This window comes from Chiloscyllium punctatum, chromosome 14 (genome assembly GCF_047496795.1).
Source record: "Chiloscyllium punctatum isolate Juve2018m chromosome 14, sChiPun1.3, whole genome shotgun sequence".
In the NCBI taxonomy this organism is placed as follows: Eukaryota; Metazoa; Chordata; class Chondrichthyes; order Orectolobiformes; family Hemiscylliidae; genus Chiloscyllium; species Chiloscyllium punctatum.
In genome coordinates, this window is record NC_092752.1 from 45,118,717 (window position 1) to 45,140,155 (window position 21,439).

At 41.3% G+C, this 21,439-nt stretch overlaps 1 protein-coding gene across 1 annotated transcript in view; it reads left to right on the forward strand.

Annotated features, from left to right (window-relative positions):
• LOC140485461 (acid-sensing ion channel 5-like) overlaps positions 1 to 21,439 on the forward strand; it is a 227,722-nt gene that overhangs the window by 196,413 nt on the left and 9,870 nt on the right. Inside the window, exon 8 of the mRNA XM_072583664.1 lies at positions 11,233 to 11,324. Within this exon, the coding sequence (XP_072439765.1) occupies positions 11,233 to 11,324 (92 nt within the window). The remainder of the gene's footprint in view (positions 1 to 11,232; positions 11,325 to 21,439) is intronic.

Consider the following 21,439-nt stretch of genomic DNA (forward strand, 5'->3'; position numbering starts at 1 on the left):
TACAGACAGACACACACATTCTCCTACAGACACATACAAGCAGACCCTCACTCATACACTCCCACACGCACCGTCTCACAGACTTATACCCCTTTACACTCACACTCACACATATACACACACTCTCTCTCTCTCAAACATACACATATATGCACACATACACATATAAGTTTGTGGGGTGAATTTGTACTTGTAGAATTACATTTTACTTTGCTCAAAAACTGCATGAACCCATGTAAGATTCTGTAAGTCTGTTTTTTAGATTAAAATCAGTCTGACCATTGTGGCATAGACAGCCTCACACAGGGAAGCTCACACCTTCAATACATTATTTGGGCCGACATGACACCAATTATTAAAGTTTACTTGAGAATGTAACTTCTAAAAAAAGTTTTGTGATTTATATATAGAATTGAAACCAACAAGATGAGAGACTTAATAAACAACCTGGGTCTTTTTCAATATAAAATTTCAGTTACATCACACTATAAACTTTTTCTATAAATTCTGTGTCTTACAATTTTACTCTCCACAAACACCTGATGAAGGAGCAGCGCTCCAAAAGCTAGTGCTTCCAAATGAACCTGTTGGACTATAACCTGGTGTTGTGTGATTTTTAACCTTGTTATTAAGTTTCAATGGTATGATGTTTAGGCATTGTGTTTATTGAATTATAAGATTTACATTGGCTATGAAAGGGATGGAAGAATTCAAAGTAAGAATTAATTACTGTGGGAAAACTGCATTCAATGGGGTAAGAATGAATCAGGCCCAGGTAAATTGAGATTGAAGATTGTTTAGATTAGATTTAGATTAGATTACTTACAGTGTGGAAACAGCCCTTCGGCCCAACAAGTACACACTGACCCGCCGAAGTGCACCCAACCAGAACCATTCCCCTACATTTACCCCTGCACCTAGCACTACGGGCAATTTAGCATGGTCAATTCACCTAACCTGCACATTTTTGGATTGTGGGAGGAAACCGGAGCACCCGGAGGAAACCCACGCAGACACTGGGAGAATGTGCAAACTCCACACAGTCAGTCGCCTGTGGCGGGAATTGAACCTGGATCCCTGGCGCGTGAGGCAGCAGTGCAAAGTAGTAGGCAAACTGTAACTGTAACCAAAGGCTGTCTTTAAAGCAAAATTAGTTCAAATATAGTCACGGTGAGACTCTTATGAAGTCAAACAAATCCACAATACCCAGGATGATGAAATGGACTAAGATGAAATAAAAAAATGTATGCTTGTGATAAATGTAAGATAGATAATAGAACTGAGAACAAAGAAGATATAAGATTGAGATAGAATTGAAAAATCAGAAAAGAGAAACAGAATATAACAACAAGAAGTTGTCTATAGGCACATATATAGGAAAAATACAGTAACAAAATGGTACTAATGAGCTGAAATGTGTTTAATTCAATGCAGGGAGTATGATAAGTAAGGCAGATGATCTTAGAGCCTTGATCAGTACATGGGAAAATGATGAGAGAGGGGCAAGACAGGCTGCTGAACATTCTAGGGTTTCATTGTTTGAGATGAGATAGAGAGGAAGGTGAAAGAGGTGAATGAGTTGCATTACTGATCAGGAAGAATGCTACATCTGCACTCAGAGAGGACATACTAGAGGACTCATCCACTGAAACAATGTGGGTAGAGCTCCAAAACAAGATGGATGTAATCACTCTGAAAGGATTATACATAGGCCCGTCAGCAGCCACCAAGACATTGAGGAACAAATATGGAAAGATGCAATAAAAACAAAGTTGTCATAGTGGGTGACTTTAATGTCCCCAGTATTACTGGAGCTCCCTCAAAGCAAGAGGCTCAAATAAGGCAGAATTTGTTAAGTGCATCCAAGAGGATAATCTAACAAGAGAAGAGGTGACAGTCCAACAAGAGAAGAGGTGTTGTCTTGGCTAATGAGCCTGGCCAGGTTGCTGACCTTTCAGTGTGAGAAACAGTAATCACAACTCCTTAAGTTTTAAGATAGTTACAAATAAGGATGAGTCAGTACTTTGTGTAAGGTATTAAGTTGGGGGGAGGACAAATTACATCAGTATTAGGTAAGAGCGAGGGAATATTAATTGGGAGGAGCTGTTGTCAGGCAAATCCACATGACATGGGAATTGTTCAAAGACTTGCTAATGAGAGGTCAGGACTGGCATGTTCCAGTAAGGAGAAAGGACAAGGATGCTAAAGTAAGGGACCCTTGGATAACGAGGGAGATTGTAAATTTAGCCAAAAGAGAAAAGAACCACATGTGAGATACAGGAAGCTAAAGCAGACAAGGCCCACAAGGAACAGAAAGAAAGCAGGAAGGAACCCAAGCAAGGAATTAGAAGGACACAATGGAGCCCCATGAAAATACCTTGGCAAATAGGGCTAAAGAGAATCATAAGGCATTCTACACATACATTAAAAGTAAGAGGATAACTAAGCAAAAATTAGGACCACTCAAAGATAAAGGAGGGAACTTGTGCTTAGAGGCAGAGGATGAGAGTGAATCCTAAAAGAGTGCTTTGTGTCAGTATTCACCCAGGAAAAGGATATGGAGGATAGTGAGATTTTTATGGAGCATGCTAAAATACTTGGACATTTTGAAATCAAGGAAGAAGTAATGTTGGGTCTCTTGTAGAGCATTAAGGTGAGAGCGCGAGGGCCCAATGATCATCTAACCCAAGTTATTGAGAGAAGCAAGAGAGTGATTGGTATGGCCTTGACCAAGATCTCTGTACCATCATTAGCCACTGGAGAGGTCCTAGAAGATTGACGAATAGCTAATGTTGTTCTTCTATTCAAGAGGGAGATAGAGATAATCCAGGAAACTATAGACCAGTGAGTCTCACATTGGTGGTTGGGAAGCTATTGTGGAGAATTCTTAAGGATAGGATTTACACACATTTGGAAAAGCATGGGACATGGTCTTGTGTCGGGCAGGTCATGTCTTACTAACTTGATTGACTTTTTCAAGGAGGTGACAAAAGTGATCGATGAGTTTAGAGCATGAAGGTTGTCTACATGGATTTGAATAAGGTTTTTGACAAGATCCCTCATAGTAGGCTCATCCAGAAGGTATAGGACCCAATTAACACTCCCTAGCTTCTACCTAATACTGACATACTTTGTCCTCCCCCCAATTTAGTATCTTGCACAAAATACTGACTCATCCTTTTTTTTAACTACCTTAAAACTTAAGGAGTTGTGATTACTGATTCTCACACTGAAAGGTCAGCCACCTTGGCTGTGTATATTCAGAATTAGCATGGCCATAGAAAGCAGAGGGTAGAGGCAGAAGGGTGTTTTACAGACTGGAGGTCCATGACTAGTGATGTTCTGTGGAAATCCATACCAGAACCTCTGCTGTTTCTAATATATATAAATGACTTGGGTGAAAAAGTAGATAGACGAGTTAGTAAGTTTGCAGATGATACAAAGTTTGATGGAGTTGTGGATACTGTAAAAGGTTGTCAAAGTGGGATATAGATCAGTTGCAGATATGGGCAGAGAAATGGCAGCTAGTGCTTAATCTGTGCAAGTGTGAGGTGCTGCAGTTGTGAGATCATATGTTGAGGAATGGTATACAGTTAATGACAGGACTCTGAACAGCATTGACATACAGAGGGATCTTGGGATTCAAATCCATAGCTTCATGAAAGTGGTCATATGTTGATAGGTTGGTAAAAATACTTATGGCATCTTGCCTTTATTGGTTGGGGAATTGAGTACAAGAGTCAGGATGTCATGTTGTAGCCTTATAAGACTTTGGTTAGGTCACACTTAGGGTATTGTGTTCAATTCTGCTCACATCATTATAGGAAGGAAGTGGAGGCTTTGGCGAGGGTGCAAATAGGGTCATCAGGAAGCTGCCTGGATTAGACGGTATGAGCTATAAGGAGAGGCTAGAAAATCTCGAGTTGTTTTCTCTGGAGCGGTGGAGGCTGAGGGAAGACTTGATAGAAGTCTATAAAATTATGAGATGCATAGATAGGGTTGATGAAGTATAAGATATTCATGTAATACCTCAGCCAAGCCCCTTGCTTTTACGTGTAATCCTTCATTTTGGTTCCTAGTTATTCTCACTTGATTTAGAACATAGAAAATAGAACAGGACAGCACCTTCAGCCGACAATGTTGTGCCGAACATGACGCCAATTGAAACTAATCTCTTCAGCCTGCCCTTGGTCCATACTCCTCCATTCCTTTCATGTTCATGTGTTTATTCCTTAAATATTCTTATCGTTTCTCCCTCCAACACCACCCTTAGCAGCATGTTTCAGACTCCTACCACTCTCTGTGCAAAATAAAACTTACCCCTCCCATCTCCATTGAACTTTCACCTGAGATAGATTAGATTACTTACAGTGTGGAAACAGGCCCTTCAGCCCAAGTCCACACCAACCCACCCAGACCCATTCCCCTACACCTGGCACTACGGGCAATTTACCTAAACTGCACATTTTTTGGATTGTGGGAGGAAATCGGAGCACCCGTAGGAAACCCACACAGACACGGGGAGAATGTGCAAACTCCACACAGAGAGTCGCCTGAGGCAGGAATTGAACCCAGGTCTCTGGCGCTGTGAGGCAGCAGTGCTAACCACTGTGCCGCCATGCCGCCCAAAAGGGAAGTAAGAGCAGAAATTGCAGAGGTACAGACCAGAATTTTTAAGTCTTCCTCAGACTTAGTTATTTGTCAAATGCACAGAAAAAGTAAAAAATATTACACCTATGTTCAAAAAGAGTTTAGGAACTAAAGGCCAATTCATTTCATCTCAGTGGTGGAGATCTTTAAGAAATGATAACTGGGGCAAAATTAATAGAACTCAGTCAAACTCTGGTTAATTAAGAAAACCTAGAATCAATTTGTTAATGCCAAATCATGGTTAACTATCCTTCTTAACTGATGGTTAACTGAGAAGTTAACAGAGTTGATGGTTTTCAAAAAGGTATTTGAAGAAGAGCAACACAGACTTGAGTTAAAAGGATCCACAATCTTCCAGATATTTATTAATGTACTTGAGATGTAATTTAAAATTTGTGGATGTTACACAACTTGAAAGTATTATGAACAATGAGATACGTAGTATAGAACCTCAATGGGACATAAACACATTGATGAAATGCACAAATAAGTTGCAAATAAAATTTAAAGAAATGTGACATGATTAATTTTGGAGAAAGAATACAAAGAGATAAGAGAAGTTAAAGATATAATTTTAAATGGAGTTTAAGCCAAGAGAGAATATATGCATAATATAATGCATAAACCTGCAGAACAGAAAGATTAGATTAGATTACTTACAGTGTGGAAACAGGCCCTTCGGCCCAACAAGTCCACACCGCCCCGCCGAAGCGCAACCCACCCATACCCCTACATCTACCCCTTACCTAACGCTACAGGCAATTTAGCGTGGCCAATTCACCTAACCTGCACATCTTTGGAGTGTGGGAGGAAACCGGAGCACCCGGAGGAAACCCACGCAGACACGGGGAGAACGTGCAAACTCCACACAGTCAGTCGCCTGAGGTGGGAAATGAACCCGGGTCTCTGGCGCTGTGAGGCAGCAGTGCTAACCACTGTGCCACCGTGCCGCCCACAAGAGTGAGGGGTTAATAAAATATATGGCAGATTGGGTATAATCAATAGAGGCATAGGGTATAAAAAGAAGGAAGTTATATTCAGCCGATGTAAAGCACTGGATTGGCCTCAACTGGAGTATTGCATCCAGCTCTGGATACCACACTTCACAAACGATGTGGAGGCATTACAGAGGGTCTAGAAAGATTCATTATTATGATTCTGGAGATAAGCAACCTCATAAACCTGGATATATTAGAGAAGTCAAGACCGTTCTCCTTGGAGAGGAGAAGGTTGACAGGATATTTGTTCAGGTGTTCAAGTCATGAGTGGTATGAACAAAATAGATAAGGAGAAACTGTTAGAGGTGTTATGTTCAAGAAGTAGAGGGTATAGATTTAAGATGCTTGGCAAAAGAAGTAAAGGCAATATGCAGAGAAACATTTTACAAAGCGAATTGTTTGGATCTGGAACGCACTGCCTGAGATAGTATGGATGCAGGTAGGGTCCATTGTGACTTTCAGGAAGAAATCAGATCATAACCTGAAAGGAAAACCACTGCAGGGCTACAAAGAATGGCTGGGGAGTCACAGGTTTCTGCAGCAGAAAAGAGGCCCAATGACAGACTGGGTGAGTTACCCATGGGAAATGCAGGGTTACAGTGATAAGGTAGGGGTGTGGGTCTCAGAGGGATGCTATTTGGAGGGTCGGTGAGGACTTGATGAACCCTATAGCCTGTTTCCATAATGTCAGGATTGTATGATTCTAAAGAAAACAGCTTGTCAAGTCTCTCTGTAAGTCAAGAGGGCGGAGCAGGGTTTCCAAATGTCCCCTCACCCCACCCTAACCTGGACCAGCTGTCCAAATGGAATAAAGTGAAGGAACATTCATTTATATAGGAAAAATTTTGTCTTTTCTTACAGAAGTGAAAATCCTCTTTCGGTGAGTGAAAACAGGTACTAATAAAAGTGAAGTGGCAAAAGGGGAACTTTCGAAAAGTGGGGGCTACCTGTATCTTTCCCCTAGCATTCCTACCTGCAAATTTATTTCTCAGCCCCCTTCCCCAGTCCTGATGAAGGGTTAAGGCTGAAACATCAACTCTCCTGCTCCTCAGATGCTACCTGACCTGCTGTGCCTTTCCAGTGCTACACTTTATCAATTCTTCCATATTGGAGCCAACATTTGTATCATTTCAAACAAACTTATCAACCCTCTCACATTCTCATCTACATCATTTATGAATATCTCAAAGAATAAGGAGCCCAGAATTGATCCCTGTGGGATGCTGCTGCACACCATGTTCCAGTCACACAAACAGCCTTCCAACACTGCCTCCTGTCCCCTGTCACTAAGCTGATTTTGTATTCATCATGGAAAATTAAAACAAAGAACAATACAGCACAGGTACAGGCCATTAGGTCCTCCTAGCCTGCACAAACACATTTTACCCTTCCATGCTAAAAGTGTCTTCACTTCCAGGATCCTTGTCCTTATATTTCCTTCCTGTGTATATTCAGATGTTTCTTGAATGCTGCTATTGTGTCTGCTTCCACCACCTCCCCTGGCAGTATGTTCTGGGCACTCACCACCCTTCGTGTGAAATATTTGCCTTGTACATCTCTTTTAAAATTCCTCCCAGTGCCTTGAAACTGTGTCCCCTAGTAATTGACCCTTCCACCCTGGGAAAGTGCCTGATACTTTCCACTCTATCCATGCCATTTGCAATCATATAAATTTCTATCAGGTCACCCCTCAAACCCATGCATTCCAGTGAAAACAAACCCAGTCTATTCGACCTTTCTTTGTAGCTAAAATTCCCATACCTGGCAACATCCTGGTATACCTTTTCAGTACTCTCTCCAAAGCATCTATATTCTTCTGGTAGTGTGGTGACTATAACTGTACACAATATTCCAAGTGTGGCCTAACTATAGTTCTGTAAAGCTGCAGCATAACTTGTCTATCCTTATACTTAATGCCTCTTCCAATAAAAGCAAGCATGTCATAAGCCTTTTTTACTACCTGCGCTGCCACCTTCAGTGATCTGTGGACCTGCTCGCCCAGATGCCTCTGCATATCAATAGTCTAAGAACTCTGCCATTCACTGAATAATTTCCACCTGTACGTGACCTTCCAAAATGCATCACCTCATATTTGTTTGCGAAAACTCCATCTGCCATTTTTCTGCCCACACCTTCAACTGATCTATATCCTACTGTATCCTCTGATAGTCATCCTCACAATCCACAATTCCACCAATCTGTGTATCATCTGCAAACTTAATAATTAGACCAGTTACATTTTCCTCCAAATTGTTAATGTAGATCATGAACAGCAGTGATCCATGTTGAACATTACTAGTCACAATACTCTATTCTGAAAAGTATCCTTCCAGCACTACCCTCTGTCTCCTACAACTAAGCCAGTTCAAATCCATCTTGCCTGCTCACCCCGATACCATGTGACTTCACCTTTTGTACCAGTCTGCCATGAGGGGCCTTGTCAAAGGCTTTAGTGAAGTCCATGTAGACAACATCAACCAGCTTAGTCACCTCCTCAAAAAAAGTTAGCTGAGCATGACCTCCCCAGCACAAAATCATGCTATATATCACTAATATGTCCATTTGTTTCTAAATATATATAGATCTTGTCCTTGATAATCTTTTCCAATAATTGCCCTACCACTGACATGACACTCACGGGCCTGTAATTTCCAGGATTATCCCTGTTACGTTTCTTCAACAATGTAACAACACTGGCTATTCTCTAGTCCTCTGGGTCCTCACCTTTGGCCAAAGAGGTTTCAAAGATGTCAGTTAGTGCTCCAGCAATTTATTCTCTTGCTTCCTTCAATATTCTGAGATATATCCCATCAAAACTCAGAGACTCAACTACCTTAATAGGTAGATAAAATTACCCATGGGTCCCATGTATATCAGTTTCACAAGTAGGATTAAGTTCAAAACCTTGCTGAAATCCACATAGACCACGTCAACAGCCCTATCCTCATCCAAACACTTAGTCACCTTCTTGAAAAGTTCCACAGATTTATTAGGCATGACCTCCCTCTGACAAGGCCATGCTCATTATCCCTGATCAAATCTCATCTCTAAATGGAGACTAGATTTCTCCTTTGACATCTTCTCCAATAATTCGCTTACCACTGAGGTTAGGCTCACTGGCTTTTGGTTCTCTGGTCTATCTCTTCCACCCTTCTTGGAGTGACGTGAAGTGAATTCCTGCTTTGCAGGGTCAGCACAGACATGATGGGCTAAATAGCCTTCTTTTAAGGTGCGACCATTTTATTGCGCTATGGCTGTGCATGTGCTTGGAAGCTCATCTCAAGGTCAAATATATTACCAAGCTTGTAAACAATCAGATTTGACCACAGTAATCTGTCACGATGAAGAATGGAGTCAGTGACTCAGGAATAATGTTCATTAGCATTCAATGGGTGACTAAGAAATATCAGATGAGCTTTTTTACATTAGATTCCCTACAGTGTGGAAACAGACCCTTTGGTCCAACCAGTCCATACTGACCCACCAAAGAATAACCCACCCAGACTCATGCAGCTAACACTATGGGCAATTTAGCATGGCCAATTCTCCTGACCCGCACATCTTTGGACTATGGGAGAAAACCAGAGCATCCAGAGGAAGGAGAATGTGCAAACTCCATAAAGACAATTGCCCGAGGTTGGAATCAAACCTGGGACCCTGGTACTGTGAGGAAGCAGTGCTAACCACTGAGCCACCGTGCCACCCTAATTGAATGAGTTGAATAAACACTTTTCATTAGTCTTCATGGTCAATATACTAATGACATTTCAAAAATATAAACAATCAAAGGGCTTAAATGGGTAGGGGAAATAAATAGAATAATTATCTTTAAAGAAAAAAACTAAGAAACCTGATGGGGCTAAATGCCAATAAATCCCCTAGATCTTCTAGGATTTTAAAGAAAGTAGCTTCAAACATAGTAGACGCATTTGTAGTAATCTTCTGAGAATCCTTAGACTCTGGAAAAGTCTCAGAGGATTGGAAAAATGCTAATATTTTTCCCCTTTATTCAAAATGATGGGGAGACAAAAACAAGTAGCCATAGGTCAGACAGCTTAACATCTGTCAATGGGAAGTGTTGGAGTCTATAATGAGGGATACATAGTAGACCATTTATAAGTAGAGGTGATCAAGCAGAGGTAGCGTTGCTTCATGAAGGGGAAATTGTACCTGACAAATACAAATACTTGACAAATTATTTATCAAATTTGAGGGTTAATAAGCAGGACGGATAACAGGGAACAAGTTGATGATACATATTTGGAGTTCCAGTAGGGGTTTGATAAATTACCACAATAGGAGGTTTTGAAGAAGCATACCAACTTGAAACATTAAGTTTGTTTTTCTCGCCACAGATTCTGCCAGACCTGTGGAGTTTGTCCATCATTTTATGTTTTTATTTCAGATTTCCAGCATCCACAGTATTTCACTTTTGTAAAATCTCACGGTATTGGAGTGGTGTAATGGTGTAAAGAGAAGATTGGCTAACAAACAATACACAGAGAATTGGGATAAAGGAAACATTTACAGGATGGCGCCCTGTAGCTAGTAGAATGCTGCAGGGATCAATCCTGGAGCCACAACTATTTACAATATATTTTAATGACTAGGATGATTGAACTATTGTCAGGTTTGCAGATTATACAAGGTGTCTACAGAGGGAAAACAGACAAGTTAAATGAATTGGCCAAAACTTGGCAGATGGAACAAAGTGTCGGCAAATGAGGTTATGCCATGTGCTCTGGCTTCCTCCCATGGTCTAAAATGTGCAGGTTATATGGATTAGTCATGCTGAATTTCTCACAGTATTCAGAGATGTTTAGGTTAGGTCGACTAGCCGTGGGAAATACAGGGATATAGTAGGAGAGGTGAGTCTAGGTCGGTGCTCTTTAGCAAGATGCTCTGGACTTGTTGGCCCAAATAGGGATTCTATGGAATTTATAGGGATAAGGCAGGAAAGTGGAATGAAGGATTATCAAATCTGCCATTTTCTCACTGAATGGTGGAGGAGACTGAATGGCCTTTCTCTGCTCATACATCTTATGTTGTTATTATGTTGTTATTATGTTGTTATTATGTTGTTATTATGTTGTTCTTATGTTGTTCTTATGTTGTTATTATGTGTTCTATGGCAATGACTTCCATCTTGTCAACGTTTAGCTGGAGAAAATGTTTACTTATTCAACACTAGATATTAGATAAACAGTGATACTTTACTGGCAAGTGGAGGAGTCAAGAAAAATGGTGGTAAGGCAGTCTACCTTCACCATATATGTGAAATCTAATCGTGCTTTCAAATGTTGTTGCCAAGGGCAGGATAGTAGTGAGAATTACAGGAGTAAAGGATTAGTTGTCTGGATGGATTGAGGCATGAGTATGAAGAGGAAGCATTGCAAGTGGATTGCTGGCTATAATTCGATAGATCATGATACCAGGTCAGAGAATTGCAACCAGCTAATCAAAGTTAATAAAGCATACTTGCAGAATGACACACAGGTTTAAATGAGTATTGACCACATTTTACAACAACAAAAAAACAATTTTCTATGAAACATTAATAAAGCATCATTTATCTGCCCCTTAGGGAAAACTTTGTTTACATTGATATTGCTTACAAGGATCTCAACTATGAAATGACACAGCAGCAGAAAGCACTGTCCGTAACAGAGCTTATTGGTGAGTTTCACTACTCTATTCCTCCTAGTACATAATTAATGATCAATATTTATCGCAATTATTAAAATAAATATCAAATGCTGACCTGTATATAATAATGCACATACTTTGCATGTTCGAATTGAATAGGAATAATGGGTTCAATTAAAGCCGTGCTTCACAAAATGTAATCAGCTGGGCATACAACAACCTAAATGAATCTTGCATGGCAATACTGGAGTAGGAATAGGAGCAGGAGTATTGTACTTAGCCATAACATATTCTGGGAATCAATTCGATTGTGGTTGCTTTATATCTTGAATCCATTTGTCAATTCTGTCTCCATATCACTTAATACATTGGTCTGAAAAATATCTATCAATATCATCATGGTAGGCCACAAACCCACCAACACACTAAAATAGCAGCTAATGAACTTGAAAGACCCTATTTGGACAACAAGCAAAACAAACATCGTTTACAAAACATCTTGCAAGAACTGTAACAAATACTACATTGGACAAACAGGCAGAAAACTAGCCACCAGGATACATGAACATCAAGTAGCCACAAAAAAGGCATGACCCACTCTCACTAGTATCCTTACATACAGTTGAGGAAGGACACCACTTTTGACTGGGACAACTCACCCATCCCATGACAAGCCAAACAGAAACATAGGAATTCCTAGAAGCATTGCATTTCAATCAGAACTCTATCAACAAACACATTGACTTAGATCCCATTTACCACCCCTGAGAAAAATAACAGGAAATGACATCCCACCGAAAATGACATCATCAACCCAAGGAAATCTAAATACCGGAGGCTCATTGATGATGTTACCTAGTATGGTGACGAAATGTCCAAAAACGAATCTTCCAGCTCAGTGAGCAAACTCACATCTCGAACCTCAACCTGAGCTACAAATCTTCTCAAAACTCGCTAACATCTTTAGACTGTTGGGATGAATCCGAAGCATCCAGTAGTAACCCACACAGACACAGGGAGAACAGTGCAAATTCCACACCAAATGTGATGGCACACTGGCTCAGTGGTGAGCACTGCTGCCTCACTGTATCAGGGACCTGGGTTCAATTCCAGCCTTGGGTGACTTCCTGTGTGGTGTTTGCACATTCTCTCCATGTCTACATGGGTTTCCTCCCACAGATTAGGTGAATTAGCCATGCTAAATTGCCCACAGTGTTTACGGATGTGTTGATTTAGTGCATTAGTCAGGGGTAAATGTAGGGGAATGGGTCTGAGAGGGTTGGTGTGGAGTTGTTGGACCAAATGACCTGTTGCCACACTATAGGGATTCAATTTTGTTTTATTCATTCATGGGATGAGGACATCACTAGCGAGGCCAGCATTTATTGCCTATCCCTATTTGCCCACAGGGCAATTAAGAGTTAACCACATTGCTGCGGATCTGGAGTCGCATGTAGGCCAGATCAGGTAAGGACAGCAGTTTCCTTCCCTAAAGGACATTAGTGACCAGACGGGTTTTTCCAACAATCAACAATGGATTCCTGGTCATAATAGACTCTTAATTCCAGATTTTTATTGAATTTAAATTCCACCATCTGCTGTGGAAGGTTTCAAACCTAGGTCCCCACGATATTACCTGGGTCTTTGGGTTAAGAGTCCAGTGATAATACCACTAGGCCATTGCCTCTCCCCTTGCAACTTGCTTTTTGACATTTTGCTCAACACGGACCTTTTGTGCCAAAGGGCCTTGTATCCCTCTTGCAACTTGCTTTTCCACATATTTTTATGTCATCTCCAAATGTGGGTACGGTACAATCACTTCCTTCCTTCAAGACATGAATACGTGTTGTAAATATTTGCTGTCCCAACATTGCTCCTTGTGGAATCCCATTGGTTGTAGGTTGCCAACCTGAAAAAGAGCCCCTTGCCAGCACTTGCTGTTTCCTGACCATTAACCAATTCTCCACCATGTCAATATTCTACCTCCACAACCACAGCCCCTTATCTTTTGTCTTAACCTTTTTGTGAAGTGCTTTGTTGAGTGCCTTCTGGAAGTCTAAATACAACATCTACTGGGTCCCTTATGTAGCTGCAATTTTCTTGATTATCTCCAATTAGTCAATACACAATTTTCCTTTCATGAAGCTTGATTAGATCATGATTTTCAAAATGTGCTGCTATTACTTCCATAATAACCAATTTATACATTTTATTAACAATCAATCTTAAGCTGATCATCATACAGCTGCCCACTTATTGCCTCACTCCCTTTTTGAACAGTTTTCAAATCATCCAGTAATTCTCCAGAATTCAAAGATTTTTGGAAAATTACAATCAACGTATCCATGATCTCTGTACGATCTCTTAGGAATCTTGGATGCAGGCTATCAGGGACAGAAGATTTTCCTCCCCTTTTGCCCCATTTGTTTGGTTAATAATATTTTTCTAGTGATGTTGATGATACCTTAGAGTCAGAGACATACAGCACGGAAACAGACCCTTCAGTCCAAGTCCTCCATGCTGACCAGGTATCCTAAAGTAAACTTGTCCCATTTGCCATCTTGTAGCCTACATCCCTCTAAACCTTTCCCATTTATGCACCTGTCCAAATGTCTTTTAGATGTTGTAATTGTACCTGTCTCTGTCACTTCCCTGGGTAGCTCATTGCATACATGCAATGCTCTGTGTGACCCCTCAGCTCCCTTTTAAACCTTTTTTCCCTCACCTTAAACCTATGCACTCTAGCTGTGGATTCCCCTATCCTTGGAAACAGACCTTCCAAGGTTGTTCACCTTAACATAGCTCCTCATGATTTTATAAACCTGTATGAGGTCATCCATGAGCCTCCAATGTTACAGGGAAATACATCCCAGCCTAACCAGTCTCTCCATAACTCAAACCCTCCTATCCCAGCCCTTGCACATTTTTCTATACCCTTTATCCTTCCAAAAGCAAGGCAACCATAATTGTAAGCAATTCTAAAATTAGCCAACCGATGTCTTATACAGCGACAACATAACATCCCAACTCCAATACTCAATGCACTGACCAATAAAGATAAGCCTGTAAAATGCATTCTTCACCATAGTGTCTATCTGCGATGCCACTTTTGAGGAACTATGAAGCTGCACCCCTAGATCCTTCAGTTCATTAAGACTCCCCAGGGCCCTACCATTACCTGTGTAAGTCTTGTTCTGGTTTGCCTTTCCAAAGTGTAACACTTAGCAATTATCAAAATTAAATTCCATCTTCCACTTCGCAGCCCATTGGCCCATCTGACGAAGGTCTCATTGTACTTTGAAATAAAAACTTCTTCACACTCCACCATATCATCAATTTTGGTGTCATCCGCAAACTTACTCCTATATTTTCAACCAAATCACCAGTCTACAGCTCCCTGGCTTTTCCTTGCAGATTTTTTAAAACAATAATGAAGAAAGTCAATGCAAAACTGATCCTTGCAGCACACCACTGGCCATAGGCCTCAGTCCAAATAACAACCCTCCAACACCACCTATCATCAAGCTAATTTTGTATCCAAATGGCTCTCTCTCTTTGGATCCCATGTGATCTGACCTTACTAACCAGTCTACCTTGTCAAAGGACCTACTTAACACCCTGTATACATTGGCTAATGTTCTGCTTTCATCTATCCTCTGCTTCAAAAAAACCTCAAATTTTTCAGATACGATTTCCCATGAACAAAACCACACTAACTATCCCTAATCAGTCCTTGCATTTCCAAATGCATGTAAATACTATATCTGAGAATCCCCAAACACTGAAGTCTGATTCACTGGTCTTCAGTTCCCTGGTTTTTCCTTGCAGCCTTTCTTAAGCATTGACTCAACATTAGCCACCCTCTAGTCTTCTAGCACCTCACATGCAGCTGTTAATAATATCAATAACTCTGCAAGGGGCCCTGTAATCTCTTCCTTAGCTTTCCACACGTTCAGGACACATCTTGTAAAAAGGTCAGCCAGGTGGACCTCATAGGATACAAGTTTCCTGACTGGGGCTGGGGCTGGTAACCTGGTCCAATCAGGGAACCCAGGCTGACAGATATAAACAGGAATGTCAGAGGTTGTATTTATTCTGAGAGCTGGCTCTGAGGAAGTCAGACCACTGTTAAGTACTTTGCACGTGTAAATAAATGGTGACTTAGTGGCAGGATACCAGTCTCTGTAGTTATTTCATACCTAATCAGGTCCTGGGGCTAGATCTACCCTTCTGGATTTTAAAAGCTCTAGTACATCCTTTGTTTTAATCTGGACTGTGTTCAAGACATCATGATTTATTTTCCCAGTTTCCCGAAATTCAATGTCTTTCTCCACCATAAATACTGAGGTTAAATACTAATTTATTATCTTACCCATCTCCAGATTGTTAAGGGACCCTATTCTCTTATTGGTTACTGTTTTGCCTTTCATGTACTTGTAGAAGCTCTTAGGATTCTCCTTCACTTTGGCAAATAAGGTTTTCTCAAGTCCCCTTTTTGTCCTCCTGATTTTCCTTTTGAATGTACTTCTACTCCCTCCTTAATCCAAACTGTCTAACCTAATATATGCCTCCCTCTTTTCTTTGGCCAGAGCCTTTTTCATTCCTCTCCTTACATTTCAGTATTAATAGGATACTCAAAAAACCTCCTACATAAAAAAGCAAAATATCTGTTTAACTCCTCTGCCATTTCCCTTCTGCCCATAACTATCTCCACAGATGAATATTCTAAGTGGCTCATGATCACTTTGACCTTTCCCTTTTTAATATATTTAAAGAAAATTTTTATTGTTGTTTTTTATATTCCTCAGTGGTTTGCCCTTGTACTTTGTTTTCTTTCTCTGTATTATACTTTTAGTCCGCTTTTGCTAGATTTTGAATTTGTCTCAGTCTTCAGGGCTATCACTGACTTTGCTTTAAATGTTTTCTCTTTCAACTTTATAACTCCTTCATCTCTGTGTACAAAGGTAAAAATCACACAACACCAGGCTATAGTCCAACAGGTTTAATTGGAAGCGCACTAGCTTTCGGAGCGCAGCTCCTTCATCAGGTGGTAGTGTATCAGACTATCACCTGATCAAGGAGCAACGCTCCAAAAGCTAGTGCGCTTCCAACTCAACCTGTTGGACTATAACCTGGTGTTGTGTGATTTTTAACTTTGTACATCCCAGTCCAAACCCAGCATCTCCAAATCATGACTAATTTCTGTGGTTAGCCATGGTTGATCTATATCTCTCTCTTAGATTCTTTTGTCCTGGGATATAAGTTTGCTGAGAATCATGAATGACATCCTTAAATGTTTGCCACTCCTAGCTTACTGTCTTGACTGCAAAACTACCCATCCAGTCCACTTTACCTAACTAACTCTTCATTTCATTGTAATTCCCTTTATTGAGGTTAAACAGTTCTGTTTCTGACCGAAGTTTCTAACATTCAAACTGAATATTAAATTCTATCATAATCACCACTTCCCAGGGGATGTTTTACTCTGAGATTATTATGAAGCTATCTCATTACTGACTGCCAGGTCCAGGATAGCCTGCTCTCTGCATGGAAGTTGTACAATGGCATGATAATGATAATGATGGTAACATGAACTATCAGGGACGTACATGGCAAGGAAACATGGGCAGACAGTGAGAGCAATTCTCAGATTTGTGAGCAGTCAATCACAAACTATGTGACAGAAACCGTGAGTTTAGGGTGATATGCGAAGAAAGAAACAGAGGGTGCAGCTGAGATGCAGCTGAGGAGGATTCTAGGAGCAGTTGGTTCAGTCACTCTGATCGAACAGGGGAGCAAAGAACAGCTTGTGTCAGCGAATGATGCAAGAGCATTCAACAGGAGCAACTGAGGAGAATTCTGGGAAGAGCCACCTTAGTCAACAGTGACTGCCCAGCAGCAAATAAAAGGGAGATAATCTATAGCAGAATAACTATTTTGAGAAGGTTGAGGAGCATACAAGGAGCAGTGAGTTGACAGACACGAGCTACAGTGATGTGATCACACCACAGGTTCAGTCAGGGAGATGGCCTGGAGTCTCATCTGTTTACATATAAACAAAAGGCCTCTCAAAATCCCATTCATCTCTGTACCAAACCAGGCTGATTGGAGCCCGGCCCAGTATATTGCCCCTCTGAAAGAAATTAAGGACAGAGTCTCCTTAAGCCAAGGAACAGTTTTTAGAAAAAAAGGGACTAGCTTTGTGACATTAGGACTGTACTATAGGCTCCCCAATAGATAGCCGGAGATTGAGGAGCTAATATGTAAGGAGATCACAGGTAGCTGCAAGAATAAGAGGGTTGTAATAGGAGGAGATTTTAACTTTCCTAAAACCAACTGGGACTGCTCTAGTGTTATGGGCTTGAATGCAGAGAAATCTGTTAAGTGTGTTCATCTCTTGCAGTATGTAGATGGTCCTACTAGAGAAGGTGCAAAACTTGACCTCCTCTTGGGAAGTAAGGCAGGCAAGTGACGGAACTATTAATAGGTGAGCATTTTGGGACCAGTGACCATAATTTCATTAGTTTTAAACTAGCTATGGAAAAGGATAGTCAGGTCCACAAGTTAAAGTTCCAAATTGGGGCAGGGACGATTTTGACGGTCTTAGAGAAGAGCTTTCAAAAGTTGACTGGGGGAAGCTGTTTGCAGACAAAGGGACTTCTGGTAAGTGGGAGGCTTCAACAGTGAGTGAATGAGGATTCAGGGTCAACATATTCCTGTTAGAGCGAAGGGTAAGGCTGACAGGAATAGTGTTATCGAGGTCCTGGTCTTGAAAAAGGAGGCATTCAACATGTATGGGCAGCATGGATCAAGTGAATTCCTTCAGGAGTATAGAGAGGAATCAGCAGGGCTAAAAGCAGACACTAGATGGCTTTGGCAGATAAGGTAATGAAGGGCAGAAGAGTAACAAGAGAAAAGAATAGGACCTCTTAAGTATCACAAGCTCATCTACGTGCAGAGCCACAAGAAATGAGTGAGATCCTAAATGAATATTTCTCCTCTGTATTTACCATCACGAAAGGTATGGTTGCTGGGGAACTTGGGGAATATACAGAGATGTCTTGAAGAATGTCCATATTACTGAAGAAGTGGTGCTGGAAGTCTTTAAATGCATGAGGGTAGATAAATCCCCAGGACCTAATGAAGGGCAGTACTGCTGTCCTACCTCACAGCAGCAGGTATCTGCATTCGATTTCACCCTTGGGTGTTTGTGTGGAGTCTGCATGTTCTCCCCATGTCTACATGGGTTTCCAATGGGTGGTCTGATTCCCTCCCACAATCCAAAAATGTGCTAGTTAGGTGGATTGGCCAATGCTAAACTGTCCCATAGTATTTAGGCATGTGTAGGTTATATGTATTAGCCATGGGAAATACAGGGTCACAGGGTAAGGGTAGGGGGATGGATCTGGGTGGGATGCTCTTTGGAGGGTCAATGTGGATTTGTTGGGTCGAATGGCCTATTTCCACACTACAAAATTCTATTAAGCGTATCCCAGGACTTGATACAAGGCTAGGGAGGAAATTGCAGGGCCAAGATTAGAGTGGTGCTGGAGAAGCACAGCAGGTCAGGCAGCATCCAAGGAGCAGGAAAATCGACGTTTCAGGCAGGAGTCTTTCATCAGGAATTCCTGCCCGAAACGTCGATTTTGCTGCTCCTTGATGCTGCCTGACCTGCTGTGCTTTTCCAGCACCACACTAATCTTGACTCTAATCTCCAGCATCTGCAGTCCTCACTTTCACCAAGAAATTGCAGGGTCCCTAGTGGAGATATTTATATCATAGACAGCACATGTGAAATGCCTAAAGATTGTGGGGGTGGCTAATAATGTGCCATTATTTAAGAACAGCCACAGGGAAATGCCTAGGAATTACAGACAGGTGAGCCTAACGTCCGTGGCAGGTAAATTGCCAGAGTGGATTCTGAGAAAAAGGTATTTGGAGAGGCAAGGACTCATTTGGGAAAATCACCATGGCTTTGTGCAGAGGAAATCATGTCTCACAAATTCAGTTGTGTTTTTTAAAGGGGTGACCAAGAAAGAAGATGAGAACAGTCTAGTAGACATTGTCTAAATGGACTTTAGCAAGGCCTTTGAAAATGTACCACATGGTAGGTTGTTGAGTAAGGTTAAATCTCATGGGATCCAGGAATAGCCAATTGGATACAAAATTGTCTTGACAGGAGAAGACAGAGGGTGATGGTAGAGGGTTGTTTTCCAGACTGAAGACCTGTGACCCAACAGTGCCGTGTCCACTGTTATTTGTCATTTGTAGATAACTTGGACAAGAATTTTGGAGGTATGGTTACTATATTTGCAGATGACACCAAGATTAGTAGTATAGTGGACAGTGAAGAAGGTTACCTGGGAACACATTGAGATCTTAATCCAATGGGCCAGTGGGTTGAGAAATGGCAGATGGAGCTTAATTCAGATTGCATTTTGGTAAGGCAAACCAGGCAGGACTTACACAGTCAAAAGTAAGGCCCTGGGGAGTGTTATAGAACAAAGAGATCTAGGGGTACAGGTTGAAAGTTCCTTGAAAATGGATTCATAGGTAGACAGAGTAGTGAAGAAGGATTTCAGCATATTTAATTTCATTGGTCAGGGCATTAAGAATAGGAGTTGTGATGTGTTGTTGCAGCTGTATAAGAGATTAATGAGGCCACATGTGGAGTGCTGTATGCAGTTTTGATCATCCTGCTTTAGGAATGATATCATTAAACTAGAAAGAGTGCAGAAAAGATTTACTAAGATGCTACCCAGACTAGAAGGTTTGAGTTGGATAGGCTGGGACTTTATCCCTGGAATGTCGGAGACTGAGGGGTGACCTTACAGAGGTATATACGTTCATGAGAAGCATAGATAAGGTTGATAGTCAACTGCCGTTCCACATGGTAGGGAGGTCTAAAATTTCGGGCATAGGCTTCAGGTGAGAGGGAAGAGATATAATAAAGTCCAGGGGGTAATTTTTTCACACAGTGGGTGGTGAGTGTCTGGAAGCAAGCACAATTTTGTCATTTAAGAAACATTTAGACAGGTACATGACTGGTATAGATATGGAGGGACATGGACGAAACACAGGCAAATGGAACTAGTTTAAGTTGTAAAAATTGGGCAGCATGGACAGGTTGGGCCAAAGGGCTGTTTTCACACTGATATGTCATGTACACAAATCTGTCTACTTTTAAACATCAGTAATTTGATCGAAAGTAGCATTAACAGTGCTATCAAACAACATTTGTATAGCACTATCATGCTCTCTGATGCTTAGTTTGGGTTTCATCAGGGCCACTCAATTGCTGACCTAATTACAACCATGCTTCAAATATGGACAAAGAGCTAAATTTCAGAGGTGAGGTGAGAGTGAATCCCTTGACCTTCAAGCCAAATTTGACCAAATGTGACATCAAGGAACCTGAGAAAAAATGAATGTTAATGGGTATCAGGGAGAAAAATAAACACTGTTAGAATTAGAATCCCTACAATGTGGTAACAGGCTCTTCGGCCCAACAAGTCCACACTGAACTCCGAAGAGTAACCCACCCAGACTCATTCCCCTAAATTTACCCCTGACTCATGGACCTAACCTACACATCCCTGAACACTATGGGCAATTTACCCCATACCCGCACATCTTTGAATTGTGAGAGGAAACCGGAGCACCCGGAGGAAACCCATGCAGACACGGGGAGAATGCACAAACTCCACCCAGACAGTCACCCGAGACTGGAATCAAACCTGGGTCCCTGGTGTTGTGAGGCAGCAATGCTAATGACTGAACCACTGTGTCGCCCTCATTCTTTGGTTACAGTTATGATGAGCACGAAGAAAGATAGTTGAGGTTATTGGAGAGCATTTTCCTGAAGAAGGGCTTATGCCCGAAACGTCGATTCTCCTTCTCCTTTGATGCTGCCTGACCTGCTGCGCTTTTCCAGCAACACATTTTTAAGCTCTGATCTCCAGCATCTGCAGTCCTCACTTTCTCCTAGTTGTTGGAGACCAGTCATCTCAATCTAAACCACCTCTTCAGGAGTTTCTCAGAGTGGTATCCTTGACCCAACCACTTTCAGATGTTTCATTAATGCTCACTCCTCCATCATAAGGTTAAAAGTGAGCATTTGTTCAGTACCATCCACAACTGCTCAG